Source organism: Convolutriloba macropyga, chromosome 2, assembly GCF_964194025.1.
Source record: "Convolutriloba macropyga chromosome 2, txConMacr16.3, whole genome shotgun sequence".
Taxonomy (NCBI): Eukaryota; Metazoa; Xenacoelomorpha; order Acoela; family Convolutidae; genus Convolutriloba; species Convolutriloba macropyga.
In genome coordinates, this window is record NC_134469.1 from 25859488 (window position 1) to 25872262 (window position 12775).

The following is a 12775-nucleotide window of genomic DNA, read 5'->3' on the forward strand; positions in this document are numbered from 1 at the left end:
TCAGGATATAAATTTTTAAGTTGAGTTGAGCATACAAAAAAAGAAATGCTTACTAAATTTATCATACTGTCCCGAAAAAAATTTGTGAAGATGTTTTTGGAAAAATTGGCCCTGGGAATTGATCTTGCTATGGCTGAAGGAAAATCTGTCATACTTGCGGGCGACTACAACTTAAACTACTTTGCAAAACGCGACAGAAGTCGGCTACAATCTGTAATTTCTCCATATGATCTTAAACATCGATTACATCATAACAGACGATTACGAAACAGGCATAGTAGCAGATACAATTTTAAAAACTGATCATTTTGCAACAATCACAGTTCTTAAATCTGTGATGATAAAATCAAAAACAGCAAAGAAAAAATTTTTGACAAAAAAATATTCAGCCATAGCGTTTTATTGAAAATTCAGACTGGAGACACTTTTACGGTGCAGTAACGGGAGATATGATGTTAATAGAATTTCAAAGAATTATTGAAAGAGCATTAGCACTATATGCTCCAATTAAAGCCTGTTATATTAGAAAGGACAAACCAAACTTCGTTTGAGAGCAATTAAAAAGACAGTGCCCCAATACAATTCAAATTCTTTTAATTGTAATCAAATTCTTAGAATTGTAAAAAAAGGAGAGCGCCGCAATAATAGCCGCTGAGAGGCTGACGATGGCTATTAACAAAAAGCGTTCTTTTTATGGTGAAATTGTTTTGTTTTGTAAGGCAACTTTTTGTTATTTTTTTTGTACCGCTCAAACTATTGATTTAAATCGGTGTTTCTAACCTAACCTTTCTCCAATCCGCACAGGAGGTACTCTTGAAAACCTCCCTTTTAAAGTATTTTTTACCATGGCACGATTGTGTATTTGAATCTGATGTCAATTTAAAGTGCGAACGCACTTTCTACAATCTTCAAACTCGCATTGCCTCACATTTAACCCTTGCGCTTACTAAGAATATCGCGATTGTTCTTTCCATTTCTACAAGGTCAGCCAAACAACAAGAGGACTAAAAAATTACCAGATCCAAACAAATTTCCTTTCAATAAAACTTCATTTGATCATTACATTTGCTGCAGGGAAATAACTTCATTCATTAATGTGCAAACTGTGTATTATAATTCATAAAGTCAGCGAAAGAATAGAAAGTTGAATGCAAAATAGTTATTTAATATGCAAACTTCCACACGTCAAGAAAACAGCACACAGAATGAAATCTGTACAGGCTGGCAATTGGGCCAACAAAATGCAACATCACTTTCCAATTAATGATACCATAGAAGTCCTCTTGAAGAGGATTCAAAGCCGATTCTTTCAATTCGAAAATGATTGTGATCCAAAGCGAAACATTGACAAGTAGGAAAAAGACAACAAAGCTCTTGGAGGGTGGTTTCCGTTTTTTCCGTGGACAACGTCGAAGTCCGTCCAGAAGGTATACGGTTTGTATTGCGACTTCAACCGTGTGAACAGAATATCCGACAAGTGTGGCTAACGCGACCCATGAGAAACTGTGTATGATCAAGACTGCCGAGGACATTATGTTGAGAATGCAGTAAGCGAAGGTTCCTGTCGTTGTCACAACCAATATGGGTCGGTTGAGAGAATTGTGATAATGGTCTTGCTTTTTATGTCTCTTCAAAGCAGCGGCTGCAATTGGGAATAGAAATATGAGGATGGCGAGCCAGGTGGCATTGTAAGCCTGGTATATGGACACAAGGTAGTCATAGAGGGACTTGTCGTTTGAGAACATGATCCACAGCACCAACACTGAGATGCTGGCCAGAATGGCGAATGCTCCTCCCATGACCCCAGTAACTCCCTCTCTGAACAAAACAGAACAAGTTGTACAACTTTACTTATCTCTCATTTTTATTGAAAAGATGATAAACAGCGGACCGTTCGCGGCACAATGTGCCATATGTCAAATACGTACATTGATATAGTAAGTACAAAGATACCACATATTGAGCACATTGATAGCGACAGAAATAACTACTATCAAAATCATGAAACAAGCTAACGGTCGTTTAAAAACGAGTATAACCAAAACTGTGATACTTCTTCACAAAAACCTATGTATTGACACAAATCCAAAATATGGATTGCCAAATACAAAATACGGATTGACAAAGAAAACTAGCTTTAAAGTAGTCACATAAAAAATAGATTTTTCTATGTTGCAAATAGTTTTTATGACTCACCTAATGATTATCTTGCTTATATCCTTTGTTTTGTCAACTAAATGCACATCTTTAATCAGGATTGTCTCAGAATGGGTGAGAAAACAATGATTCTGTCACAAATCGAAAAAGCTCGCTTTTAAAACGCATTCTGCAGCATATTTGGGGTGTAAATTGACCACATTGAGTTATATTAGCAAATTAAACTGTGGCGTCTAAATATTCCGTCATTTGTCCACGAAACAAATTTTTCCTTTCTTTTAGGATGAAGGAACTAACTTGCACTCGAACGTGAGTTGTTTCTCGTGTTCCTCGCAACTCTCCTCTCTGTGTTCAATAGCGTAGTCCTTACCAATGTTCCTCCACATGGCAAAGAGGGTGAAGCCAGCTATTATGCAATAGGCCACGGCCATTGGCACCAGAATAGGATTCGATTCCTACAAACGTTCAATAACATAAACCCGGCAAACATGTCTGCAGGAGGCCAATCACAATGATCGCTACTTTCGAATAGTGAATATTGTATAATTACAAAACGCAATTGTGTTGCAACACAGTTGAGCAACTAACATTTCGCAAAGCATCTTAAGTATGTCTCAGTATAATAGGCCCACCAATAAAATATTATGTTATTTCTAACCTTCTCGTACAGTGTCCATTGATATCAAAATTACCATGAAATTTAGGCTAAAATTATTATTAAATAGCATTATTTTTATGCCATCAGAAAAGAGCATTGATTTGCTTACAGTCCAAAAATAGAAGACCCATAATCTCAAACCAAAGGATACAAAAGATAACACTGTCGGTATCTTGTAATCTAGTAACATGAATTGCCCAAGATTCAGATCTCAAGTAAATGACAGTATACATCACCTGTCTGCGAACGAAAATAGCTGAAAATTTATTTACCTCTTCCATATCAGTGAATGAGTTGGCGTAGTTCCTCTCGCAGAACATGCGGATATTGTGGTAGTGCCTAGGCACATTAACCACAATGCTCTCCAGCGTCTCCTTCAGAGTGATCTTGAACCACATGAGGAAGTTGGCGGCAATCACGTGTGCCAGCACCAGTCTGGCTAGGCCATTCCAACTTTGGATACAAACCTGATAAAAATATTTCCAATCATCATTCAATTCTTCAGCGAACTTTTGTAGAGACTTCCGAATATCATTCAATCTGCAGCCTTCACGAAAATACATGAACCAAAATTTTCCGAATAAAGCTATGATGGTCACTACTTCTGTACACCCTAAATTATTTGGCAGCATTTACGAGAACTTAGATTAACCATAAAAATTGAGAAGCCCTAATTAAACCAGCATGCATACCTTGGAGTGTATGAGGACGACAAATAGCTGAGTGACTTGGAACAAGGCTCGCAAAGATATGCTACCCAATCGGGCATATATGAAACAGTTCTCCTGGTACTGGAACGTCTCCGCGAGAATTATTGCCGAATGAGCCAAACTACCCAGGCAGAAAACAGCCGCTCCAATTCTGATGTAGATCGATCCATTGTGGTGGTCAATCGGAGCATCGCCACGCCTTTTGCCGTAAATACATGCCAAGCATAGGTACAAAGCTGCCAATGTTCCAGCTCCGAAGACATACATCGCATAGTAATCGGCATATTTCGGATCATAGCTTCGTCGCGATACAATATCACCAGTTGTGACTGCAACTCCAAGCATAATAAGAAGCAAAGCATAAAGGCCACTCATAGTTTTTGTGGCTGCCGGCTGAGTTGATAAGGGAACTGTGCTCACAACAGATGTTGCAACTGAGAAATGTGACCGGCGGTCATCTTCAATTGGACCTCCTCGCGTGAGGGTGTCCAGACCATATCCATAGCCACCTCCACCCATGGGCGGTTCCATTTCAGGAGGGGGAGGGGTTACAGGTCTGCTTTGAGTGTGATATCTCTCGGGTCGCTCCACGGTTGAATAAGCTCTTTGATATGCGTTGCTTCTGACCGTATCTAAGTATAGATGGAATAAACCACACATAATTTAATCGAGACAATTGCATGGAATTTGGAGTGGCCAAGTGCCAAAAATATATACATGTGTCTATAAACGGAATTTTAAAAGTTTCACAATAAATGCAAAGCCCAACTTAAGGGTTAAAAGCATTTTGCGCTAGACTGCGCTGGGCACATATGTGAAAAGGAGCAAGCTAAGTTCCTGTCTATTTACATGCCAGACCCGCCAATATTATGCTGCTCTTTTCAATACTTCAACGTCACTATCGACTTAGACCGACAAGAAGAATGACTACAAACAAAAGTTTATTTGACACTTGCAAATTAAGTTCCGGCTACAGTCGGTAGTAGAACCAGACAATTAAATTTAATACCCTTGACTAATAGGAAAATTACATAACATTTCATGTTTTGTACACAGAGCATCCATTCAGGGGTGAAAAACAAAGTTTCAATTAATATTCAAACAAACCAGTATCAAAATTGAACAAAACTAATGAAATGTTCAGAAAACTTTAAACCTCGATTAATCCTCGAAAATGACAAAATTAATAATCCTCTAATAAAACGCTCGGCGGGCTTTCTAATGATATCATTGTCATTTTACGTCAAATACACCCAAAATTGATTGAACTAAAAAAGTGAAGCATAAAGCCCCCCCCCCCCCCCCCCAAATAAGTTGTGTGAATAATAGCCTAAACGAACGCCTCAAGGCTAATGAACATTATTCACTGTCATCGAAAACCTATTAATATAGCCGGCAGATTGCTGGAAAATAGCCACGAAGGACCTTTTTATGAAAGACATCTGGAAAATAGCCACGAAGGACATCAATGACGATTAACCCATTATATTAGGCCGCGTTAGAAGGCCGATGAGTTTTTTTACTTAGACTACGCATAACCTCTGAAACAAATGAAATAACGACCGAACATCAAAAATTCACTATTTTTTATGAAAAGAAATGAGTGGAAAATAGCCTCAGAATAGCCTCAAAATAGCCTCAGAGTGGAAAATAGTTTCAGTTTAAATATGATATACGGGGCAGCCGTGGTGGCCCCCTGACTTTGCTGATGATCATATTTGGAGCAAGTTCACTGCATCAACTTATTGTAGCGACACCAAAAGACACCCGAAAGAAGCTCAGACGTTGGGTATTCACGAAGCCTGGCCTGAGTCTCAATATCAGAGCAAACAATCAGAAGAAAGTTGTTCAAAATATCTGGCAATTAAACGTTTTTCGAAAAGAAAAAGCTGTTATTTGGCACGATACGATCAACAACTCAATATCCCCGCATTCCAGCAACAACTATCACCCCCTCACCACTGCTGAGCTCATTGCCGATCTCAAGATACTTAAGCCCCACATTGCCGCAATATTATATGTCCAACGCGAAGGAGTCCCGAACATAAAGGAGGAACTTTGCAAAACAGGAATCCTTATTATCGACATCATCAAACACCTGCTACCGAAGCGGCAGGCTAAGAACCCCATCTTGACTCGGCAGTACCGACAACTGCACATTGGCCGTTTCTTGGAACAGAGACTCTCTGGAAAAGTCTTAGCCCATCTTCGACAACTCCAGGATCTTCGTCCCCGCCGAAACAGGAGGAGGAACAACCTGTCACTGAGACGACGGATTACAAGACAGAGACATCAATCGCCCGAAAACAGTGGACTCACAATCACTATTCAAAACCCCTGAAAAGTTTTAGCTGCTTACTCTTAGTCTTTCACGTGACCGTCTCTTAAGTGAGTTCGTGTTACCGAAAGGCTTTTTCTTTTCTTTTTGAGCAGTCTTTCACGTGACCGTCTCTTAAGTGAGTTCGTGTTACCGAAAGGCTTTTTCTAAGCAGTTTTCTTTTCTTTTCTATTCTGTCCTGCATCTGTTCTCTGAAAATTAAACTTTTCATGTGACCGTCTCTTAAGTGAGTTTGAGTTGTCAGAAAAGCTATATTTTTCAGAGTTAAGTTTTCAGTTTCACGTGACCGCCTCTTAAGTGAGTGTGTGTTACCGACACTGCCTATTAAGTTATTCATCAACAATCCGTTAAGACAAATCAAAATCTTTTGCATGTGCTAGCCAAAATGTCCTCAAGAGTTATCACGTGCCAATCTTGCAATCACAAGATTGCAAAGAAGGAAGCAAAATTCTCATGTGCCTACTGCAGCAAAGCAATGCACATGACACCCGACTGCACAGGCTTCGAACAGTCCAGTATTGAAGTCCTTGTCAAGTTAGAAGCAAATCTGCTTCACATCTGTAACGAATGCAGTGAAAATAAGACACATAAGTCCATCTTAAAACCTGCTGAACAGTCGAAATTGGAAGACGATCTAACAGACCTCCGAGAACAAATGAAAAAGTTCCAGCAAATCATTGAAAACTCAAATGCAATGATCGAAAATGTAAAGAAAGACTTGACCGAATTAAAGTCAACTGCTCCCAAGAGTTATGCACAAGCTGTTGGAAAACTGCCCGGTAGCACAATTCGCGACGTGTCAAATGCAAACAACATTCCTGGTCTGGGAATTCGAATAAGAGGTATACCTGAGAGTAGAACCAAAACACCAGACGAGCGTATGCATTCCGACATCGAATCGGTTGAGCAAATCCTAGACTTCTTGAAAATCAAAGACAAACGCATGAGCAAAATTCATCGTCTCGGTAAATTTGACCCTGACAAAAAAGGGGCACGCACTATACTTGTTTGCATGGAAAACATCATAAGTAAAGACCTGATTCTGAAATCAGCTCACCTGCTAAAGGCCTACGAACAACCAATCTTCATAAGTCCTGAGCTGTCTGCAACGGACGCGAAAAAAGAAAATGAATGTCTGCGCATTCGCCGTGATCTCATTGACAATCATAATTACAATAGCAGGCAAGTTCGTATTAGAAATCTCAAGGTGGAGCATAAAGTTGGAGACAACTGGGTTGTCTTTGAAAACGCACAAAAAGAGAATACTGGTATCAACTGGTGACTATACACACTCGAAATGCTTTCGTTCAATGTAAGGAGTCTGATGAAATTTGAGCGTCGCCTGAAGTTCTCAGACTGCTTGTCAACGCGAAGCTATGACATTTTATGCCTCACTGAAACATGGCTGACTCCTGATGTTCAAAACTATTCGCTCTTCCTACCTGCATACACGATCTACCGAAATGACAGAATACCATGCGAACACGAAACGAAACACGGTGGCGTACTTATAGCAATCAGATCGACTATTATGCACGAACAAATTTTGATTGACCTACATCTTGAGGATTTTGTGGTGATTAGTGTACAAACAAAACCACAGCCGACTCTCATATGCTGTTTGTACAGCCCCCCATCAGACAGCGACTACACCTGGTCGCCGCAACAGTTAGAAATTCTGCTCTCCAAAATATCAAATCATGCTAAAAGAATAGGCTACCAAGGCGTGTTCATTTGTGGAGACATCAACTTCTCCAAAACAGACTGGAACAACATGAGCTCCAATTCCGAGTGTGAAAACGCTGTTCTGGATGCTCTTTCGGAATACAATTTCCTGAACTACTCAAATCTTCAGTTAGACGTCATTCTGGCCAACAACCCTGACCAGATTGTCAAAACTGATCTTGACACCGATCTTTACAACTGTTACGCACTAAACGGCAAGCCATGTGCTGATCATCTACCGGTCAGTGTTACAGTAAACGCATTCCATAGCGAACTATACATTCCTCATCAAGTCAAATATGCCTTTAAGAAAGCGGATTGGGACGAATTGAATAAGGCTATAGTAGACAGTCCTTTCAACCCTTACTGTTTCAGTAATCTCGATTTCCTTGTCAAAAAATGGTACGAATGGATCTTCAGCCTCATCGATCATTTCATTCCGAAAGTTACAAGACACAGGTCAACGCTTCCACCTTGGGTATCCAGCCGTACCTCACACCTGATGAAGAAGTTAGCTACAAAAAAGAAGCAATGGGTCTCTCCGGTCTTGTCAAAACTCCTGAAGTTGAAGAAAATGGAGCGTCAAATAAAAGAAGCCACAAATGAAGATTTGAAAATGTTTGAAACCGAAATCTTTCAAAGTCGACAGTTCAGCAACATCCAGAAGTACCTACGTTGTGTTCGCAAGTCACCAAACGTTCCTCCTGTCGTCACTCTGTCCACTCAAAAAGCCGAAACTGACCAAGAAAAGGCCAAATTATTCAATCAGTTTTTCCAAAGTGTTTTCAAAGAGAAGCAACATCACTGCATAACTTTTGAGAACAGAGGCCTCAATAGTCTCCTTTTCTCCGAAACAGAAATCCAGCACATATTGGAACACTTAACTCTGAACAAGTCTACGGGACCTGACAACATCGGAAACATTGTTTTAAAAAAGTGCGCCTTCTCACTCAGCAAGTCACTCCTCCTCCTATTCCAAACAATCTCGAATAAAGGAATCTTCCCCAGATACTGGAAAATCAGTCAAGTTACGCCAGTGTTCAAAGGGGGAAACAAATCAGACACTACTTGTTATCGACCGATTAGTTTACTCTGCTGTGTGTCAAAAGTCCTTGAGCGTCTCATCTTCAACACACTATACAAGTTTTGCCAACACCGCCTACACGAAAACCAATATGGATTCCGAAAAAATAGGTCAGCAGTGGTACAATTGTTGGTCTACCTTGATTCAATTTACCAAAAGTACGATGACCCCACAGTAGACAACCTGACAATTCTGTATCTCGACTTTGCTAAGGCCTTCGATAAAGTACCGCATGACTTGCTTATACTGAAACTCCAGTCCTTTGACATTGGCGGAAAGTTGTTGCAACTCATAAGCTCCTACTTGAGCGACAGGGAGCAATATGTTAAAATAAATGCGGAAACATCCACTCCAGTAAGTGTCAGCAGTGGAGTTCCACAAGGCTCCATTCTCGGACCACTGCTCTTTCTGCTGTTCATAAATGATCTACCAGCTTCAGTGTCAAATTGTGAAAGTTTTGGATATGCCGATGATTTCAAGATAATTGCACTGACTCAGAGCCAACTCACGATTGGTGCCATGACTATACAGAATTGGTGCTCCGAAAACAAAATGCAACTGAACACCTCTAAATGCAAGCTCCTAAACATAAAAGGCACTTTGACAGCAGCAATAGACAACCTTGAAATTGAACCGACGAATCTTCAGCGCGACCTAGGACTATGGATCACCTCAAATCTCACGTGGAACGATAACTGTACCACGAGAACGAAGAAGGGATTAAGTGCACTGTTCCAACTGAAACGAAACCTGTCTACAAACAGCACGCGAAACAGTAAGCTAAATTCTTACGTTGGTTACGTTGTGCCAGTCCTGACCTACTGCTCTCAAGCATGGCAGCCGAACAAGTCGAATCTTGCGAAGTTTGAAAGGGTGCAGGAAATTGCTACCAAGTGGATACTGAATGCAAGTTTTGAATACAAAGATCGACTTCTACAGCTAAAGCTGCTGCCTCTCAGCTTATATGTCGAAATGCACAATCTCCTGCTTCTGATATCATTGGATAGAAACGAATACGACGTTGTTGTTGATCTACCTAGAGTCACCGAAGATAAAACTCGACAGCATACAAGAGGAGAACTGACGATCGGAACGAATCGACTCTACAAAACCGATGAAAACTTCTTCCATCGTACAAAATTATTATACAATATTATTATCAGAGTGTACACCAGCTACGGAAAATATCTCAATAAAGACACCATCTCCAAAATCTACTGGGACTACTTTCTGAGAAAATATGACAAGAGGGACAAATGCACTTGGCGAATTGTTTGCAAATGTGACCACTGCAATAACTGGAAAAAACTAGACTAAACTAAAACTACCTTTGGACTGAACTCATGTGGGTCTAACAAACCCTTGGATTTATTTATGTTTAAATCCTAAAGCCTTTACTACTACTACTACTACTAGTCCAGGTCATAAAAATAATAAAAAAACAAGCTATCCCATAGAGTCATATCCCATTACTTTGCGTCATATACAAACTATTAAGTTGGTAATTGAAAAAAAAACAAAAACGTGTGAACTCACGAAATGGAAAAAAGCAATGGCTGTGAACAAGACATAAGATTAATTTAATCCTCGTCATCCTGATGATACCTGTCATTAATGAGACTAAGTGATACGGCAGCAAATATAAAGACAAATAAGGGCAAACAACTATGAAGACAATAAATGACCGCACTAATACCTCATTAGGAAGACAATATGAGAGCAAAAATGACAGCAACAAATGCGGGCAATACACAAAAATTACCTAATGTTGTTTGAAAACTAAAACCGTGAAAATCATACAACCCATCAGCTACAAACTCAATTCAAACCGATTCATTATATCTACTTATGCCAATTTCTCACTTAGCAACAGATTATATCAATCATTAATGATATTAAGCTGCGAGAAACAATAATGACACTAAATACGGACAAAACTTGAAAAAAATTCACTATATATTATGACCAGAATGAGCGTCAAAGTCATGAAAAGCATTAGCTTCCCATTGAAGTGACATGTGTCACTTTTTAATTGCAATTTTAGACAAAAAACAGTGAAAATAGAAGTCAAATTACCGCACTTTACAAAATTTCCCTCTATAAAACCCAAAATTTGCTCAAAAACTAATTTCCCAATCCAATTCGAAATCAATTCGAAAAAACAACGCTTCAAAATTAATCTTTTTCGCTCCTTTACTACTCCATCGCGACTAAAATCACTGGTCTAATTAGACTTCTCATTGCTATCAAAAACTCGAAAGTGTGAACAGATGTTTAAAAAATAAAGACAGCGCACCAGTACAATCAAAATTTTCCATTAATAATAGGTTCGCTATCGCTTCGCGGCAGTTAATAAAGAGATAATTGAATGAGCGTCAAAGTCATGAAAAGCATTAGCTTCCCATTGAAGTGACATGGGAAGTGACTAGCGCTAAATTAAACATTATTAATGTCACGCACAAAGATTCGGCCAGGAAGGCGAACTTACCATTAGGCCTGGCAAACTGGGGTTCCCTAGACTCCATTATTGCACCTGGCTGTTGCTGCTGAGGACGCGGATTGGCAGAGATAGCAGGGGCTCCACTTGGCCTAGGCTGGGTTCCGCCTCTGCTCGGAGGAACTCCTGGTAATTGAAAATACATTTAACAAAGTTCAATAATTCCGTTCCTATGTTATGAATATCTTTTAGAACGTCGGATGAGTTGCTCTCGAACGACAGGCTGGGGCAATTTAAATTAGAGGGAGTGTAGCTTATGAATATTTTATGGGTGCAAAAAAAACGCCGACACCACAAGGTTTTGAAACCCGGTATCTTAACTACTAAGCTACAATGGCGTTGATTCTTTTTCGCTCACAGTCGCTTTAGCATTAGCAACAAAATTTATTTCAGGAAGAGAGCAGCTAATATCACTAAAAAATGAAGAACTAAAGCGTGAAAAAGTCGCTCAAGAAGTCAAACAATAACCTAGGTCAAAAGTGCAAAAAAACGGTCATGCAAAAATTTTACATGACATAGGTTTACAATAATTGCTTCAAATTTTGTTCGAGAGCAAATAATCAATCTCAGAAACACTAAATATCACGAGACCAGATATCAAAAACTGCACAATAAAAACCTTTTTCCAATGAAAACGGTTGTACTTAAAAACACAGAAAACTTTTTTAAGCTTTTTATAAACCGTAGTTCTCTAGAGGTTCCCATTCCTACATTCTAAACAATCTTACCCACTAATCCAGCGCGTGAGTTCCACGTAGCATCTGTAAGATCTGAGGGGTGATCACTGTGCACAGGGGACATTCTGTGATTGCCCCCGGAAGCAGGCGGTGCCCCTCGCATGGGTCCCAATTCCGCATTCATATCAATCAAGTCCTCTTCGGGAGATGCGTTGTAATGCCCAGACACTGGCCGTTGGCTACCTGCGGGTAAATTTCGGCTGTTAACTGCACTGTTTCCGAAGTTATCGGTATGCTTTCTAGATGTGTACGCGTCTCCTAGCTGGTTGAAGACGTCATTGAAATCGCGGTTATTTGTGGAACCTTGGCTAGACTGTCGATCGTTTTGTGTACTGCTAGGGGGAGCGTTTATATTGTTTTGTTTCACGTTAGAAGAGCGATAGTGTTGGTTTGAGCGACCTCCTCCACCAGATGTACTAGTATTGTACTGGTTCTGGTTGTACGTATTATTGCCACCACCACTACCACTGTTACTAGTTGTGTTATTTATTCTCTGGTTAGTATTGCTATTGAACTGTGACTGTGTTGTTCTCGGTTGCTGTTGTGCTTTATTTTGTTTTCTACTCGCAGATTCGTTCAGTAACGACGCATTTGCTTCTTCCAGCTCCAAATCAGACATAAACTGTCGATCTTTGCCAAAAATTGACATGTTGTAGCATTTAAAACGTGTTCCAAATACTTTTACTCGTAATCAAATTAACAAAACAATCACAACTTAAAACCATTGAAAAGAAAAAGTAAAATCAAGTTACGGTCAGCCAATGAATTAACTCGTTTATTCCATTTTGATGCACCCAATTTTCGCTACAAATAATCTGAAAAAAACCTGAACTGAGCATTATAATTAAAGGAGTATTAATTTAGAAACC

General features: G+C 39.6%; 4 protein-coding genes across 4 annotated transcripts in view; 2 read left to right on the forward strand and 2 right to left on the reverse strand.

Annotated features, from left to right (window-relative positions):
- Window positions 1–7408, forward strand: part of LOC142358570 (BTB/POZ domain-containing protein KCTD12-like) — a 554440-nt gene extending 547032 nt beyond the window's left edge. Inside the window, exon 7 of the mRNA XM_075409983.1 lies at window positions 7398–7408. The gene's annotated coding sequence lies outside the window, so the exon portion shown is untranslated. The remainder of the gene's footprint in view (window positions 1–7397) is intronic.
- Window positions 1–12775, reverse strand: part of LOC142358572 (proteasome subunit beta type-3-like) — a 361488-nt gene that overhangs the window by 60885 nt on the left and 287828 nt on the right. The gene's annotated exons all lie outside the window — the stretch shown is intronic.
- On the reverse strand, window positions 1013–12739 carry LOC142358565 (proton channel OtopLc-like). The gene is made up of 6 exons (XM_075409972.1): window positions 11898–12739; window positions 11161–11295; window positions 3508–4157; window positions 3088–3282; window positions 2455–2612; window positions 1013–1818 (listed from the first exon to the last, which is right to left on the reverse strand). Exons 1-6 carry the CDS (start codon window positions 12553–12555, stop codon window positions 1164–1166), a joined length of 2451 nt encoding a protein of 816 aa, XP_075266087.1. The 5' UTR covers window positions 12556–12739; the 3' UTR covers window positions 1013–1163.
- On the forward strand, window positions 7161–8272 carry LOC142335534 (uncharacterized). The gene is made up of 2 exons (XM_075384074.1): window positions 7161–7829; window positions 7964–8272. Exons 1-2 carry the CDS (start codon window positions 7161–7163, stop codon window positions 7964–7966), a joined length of 672 nt encoding a protein of 223 aa, XP_075240189.1. The 3' UTR covers window positions 7967–8272.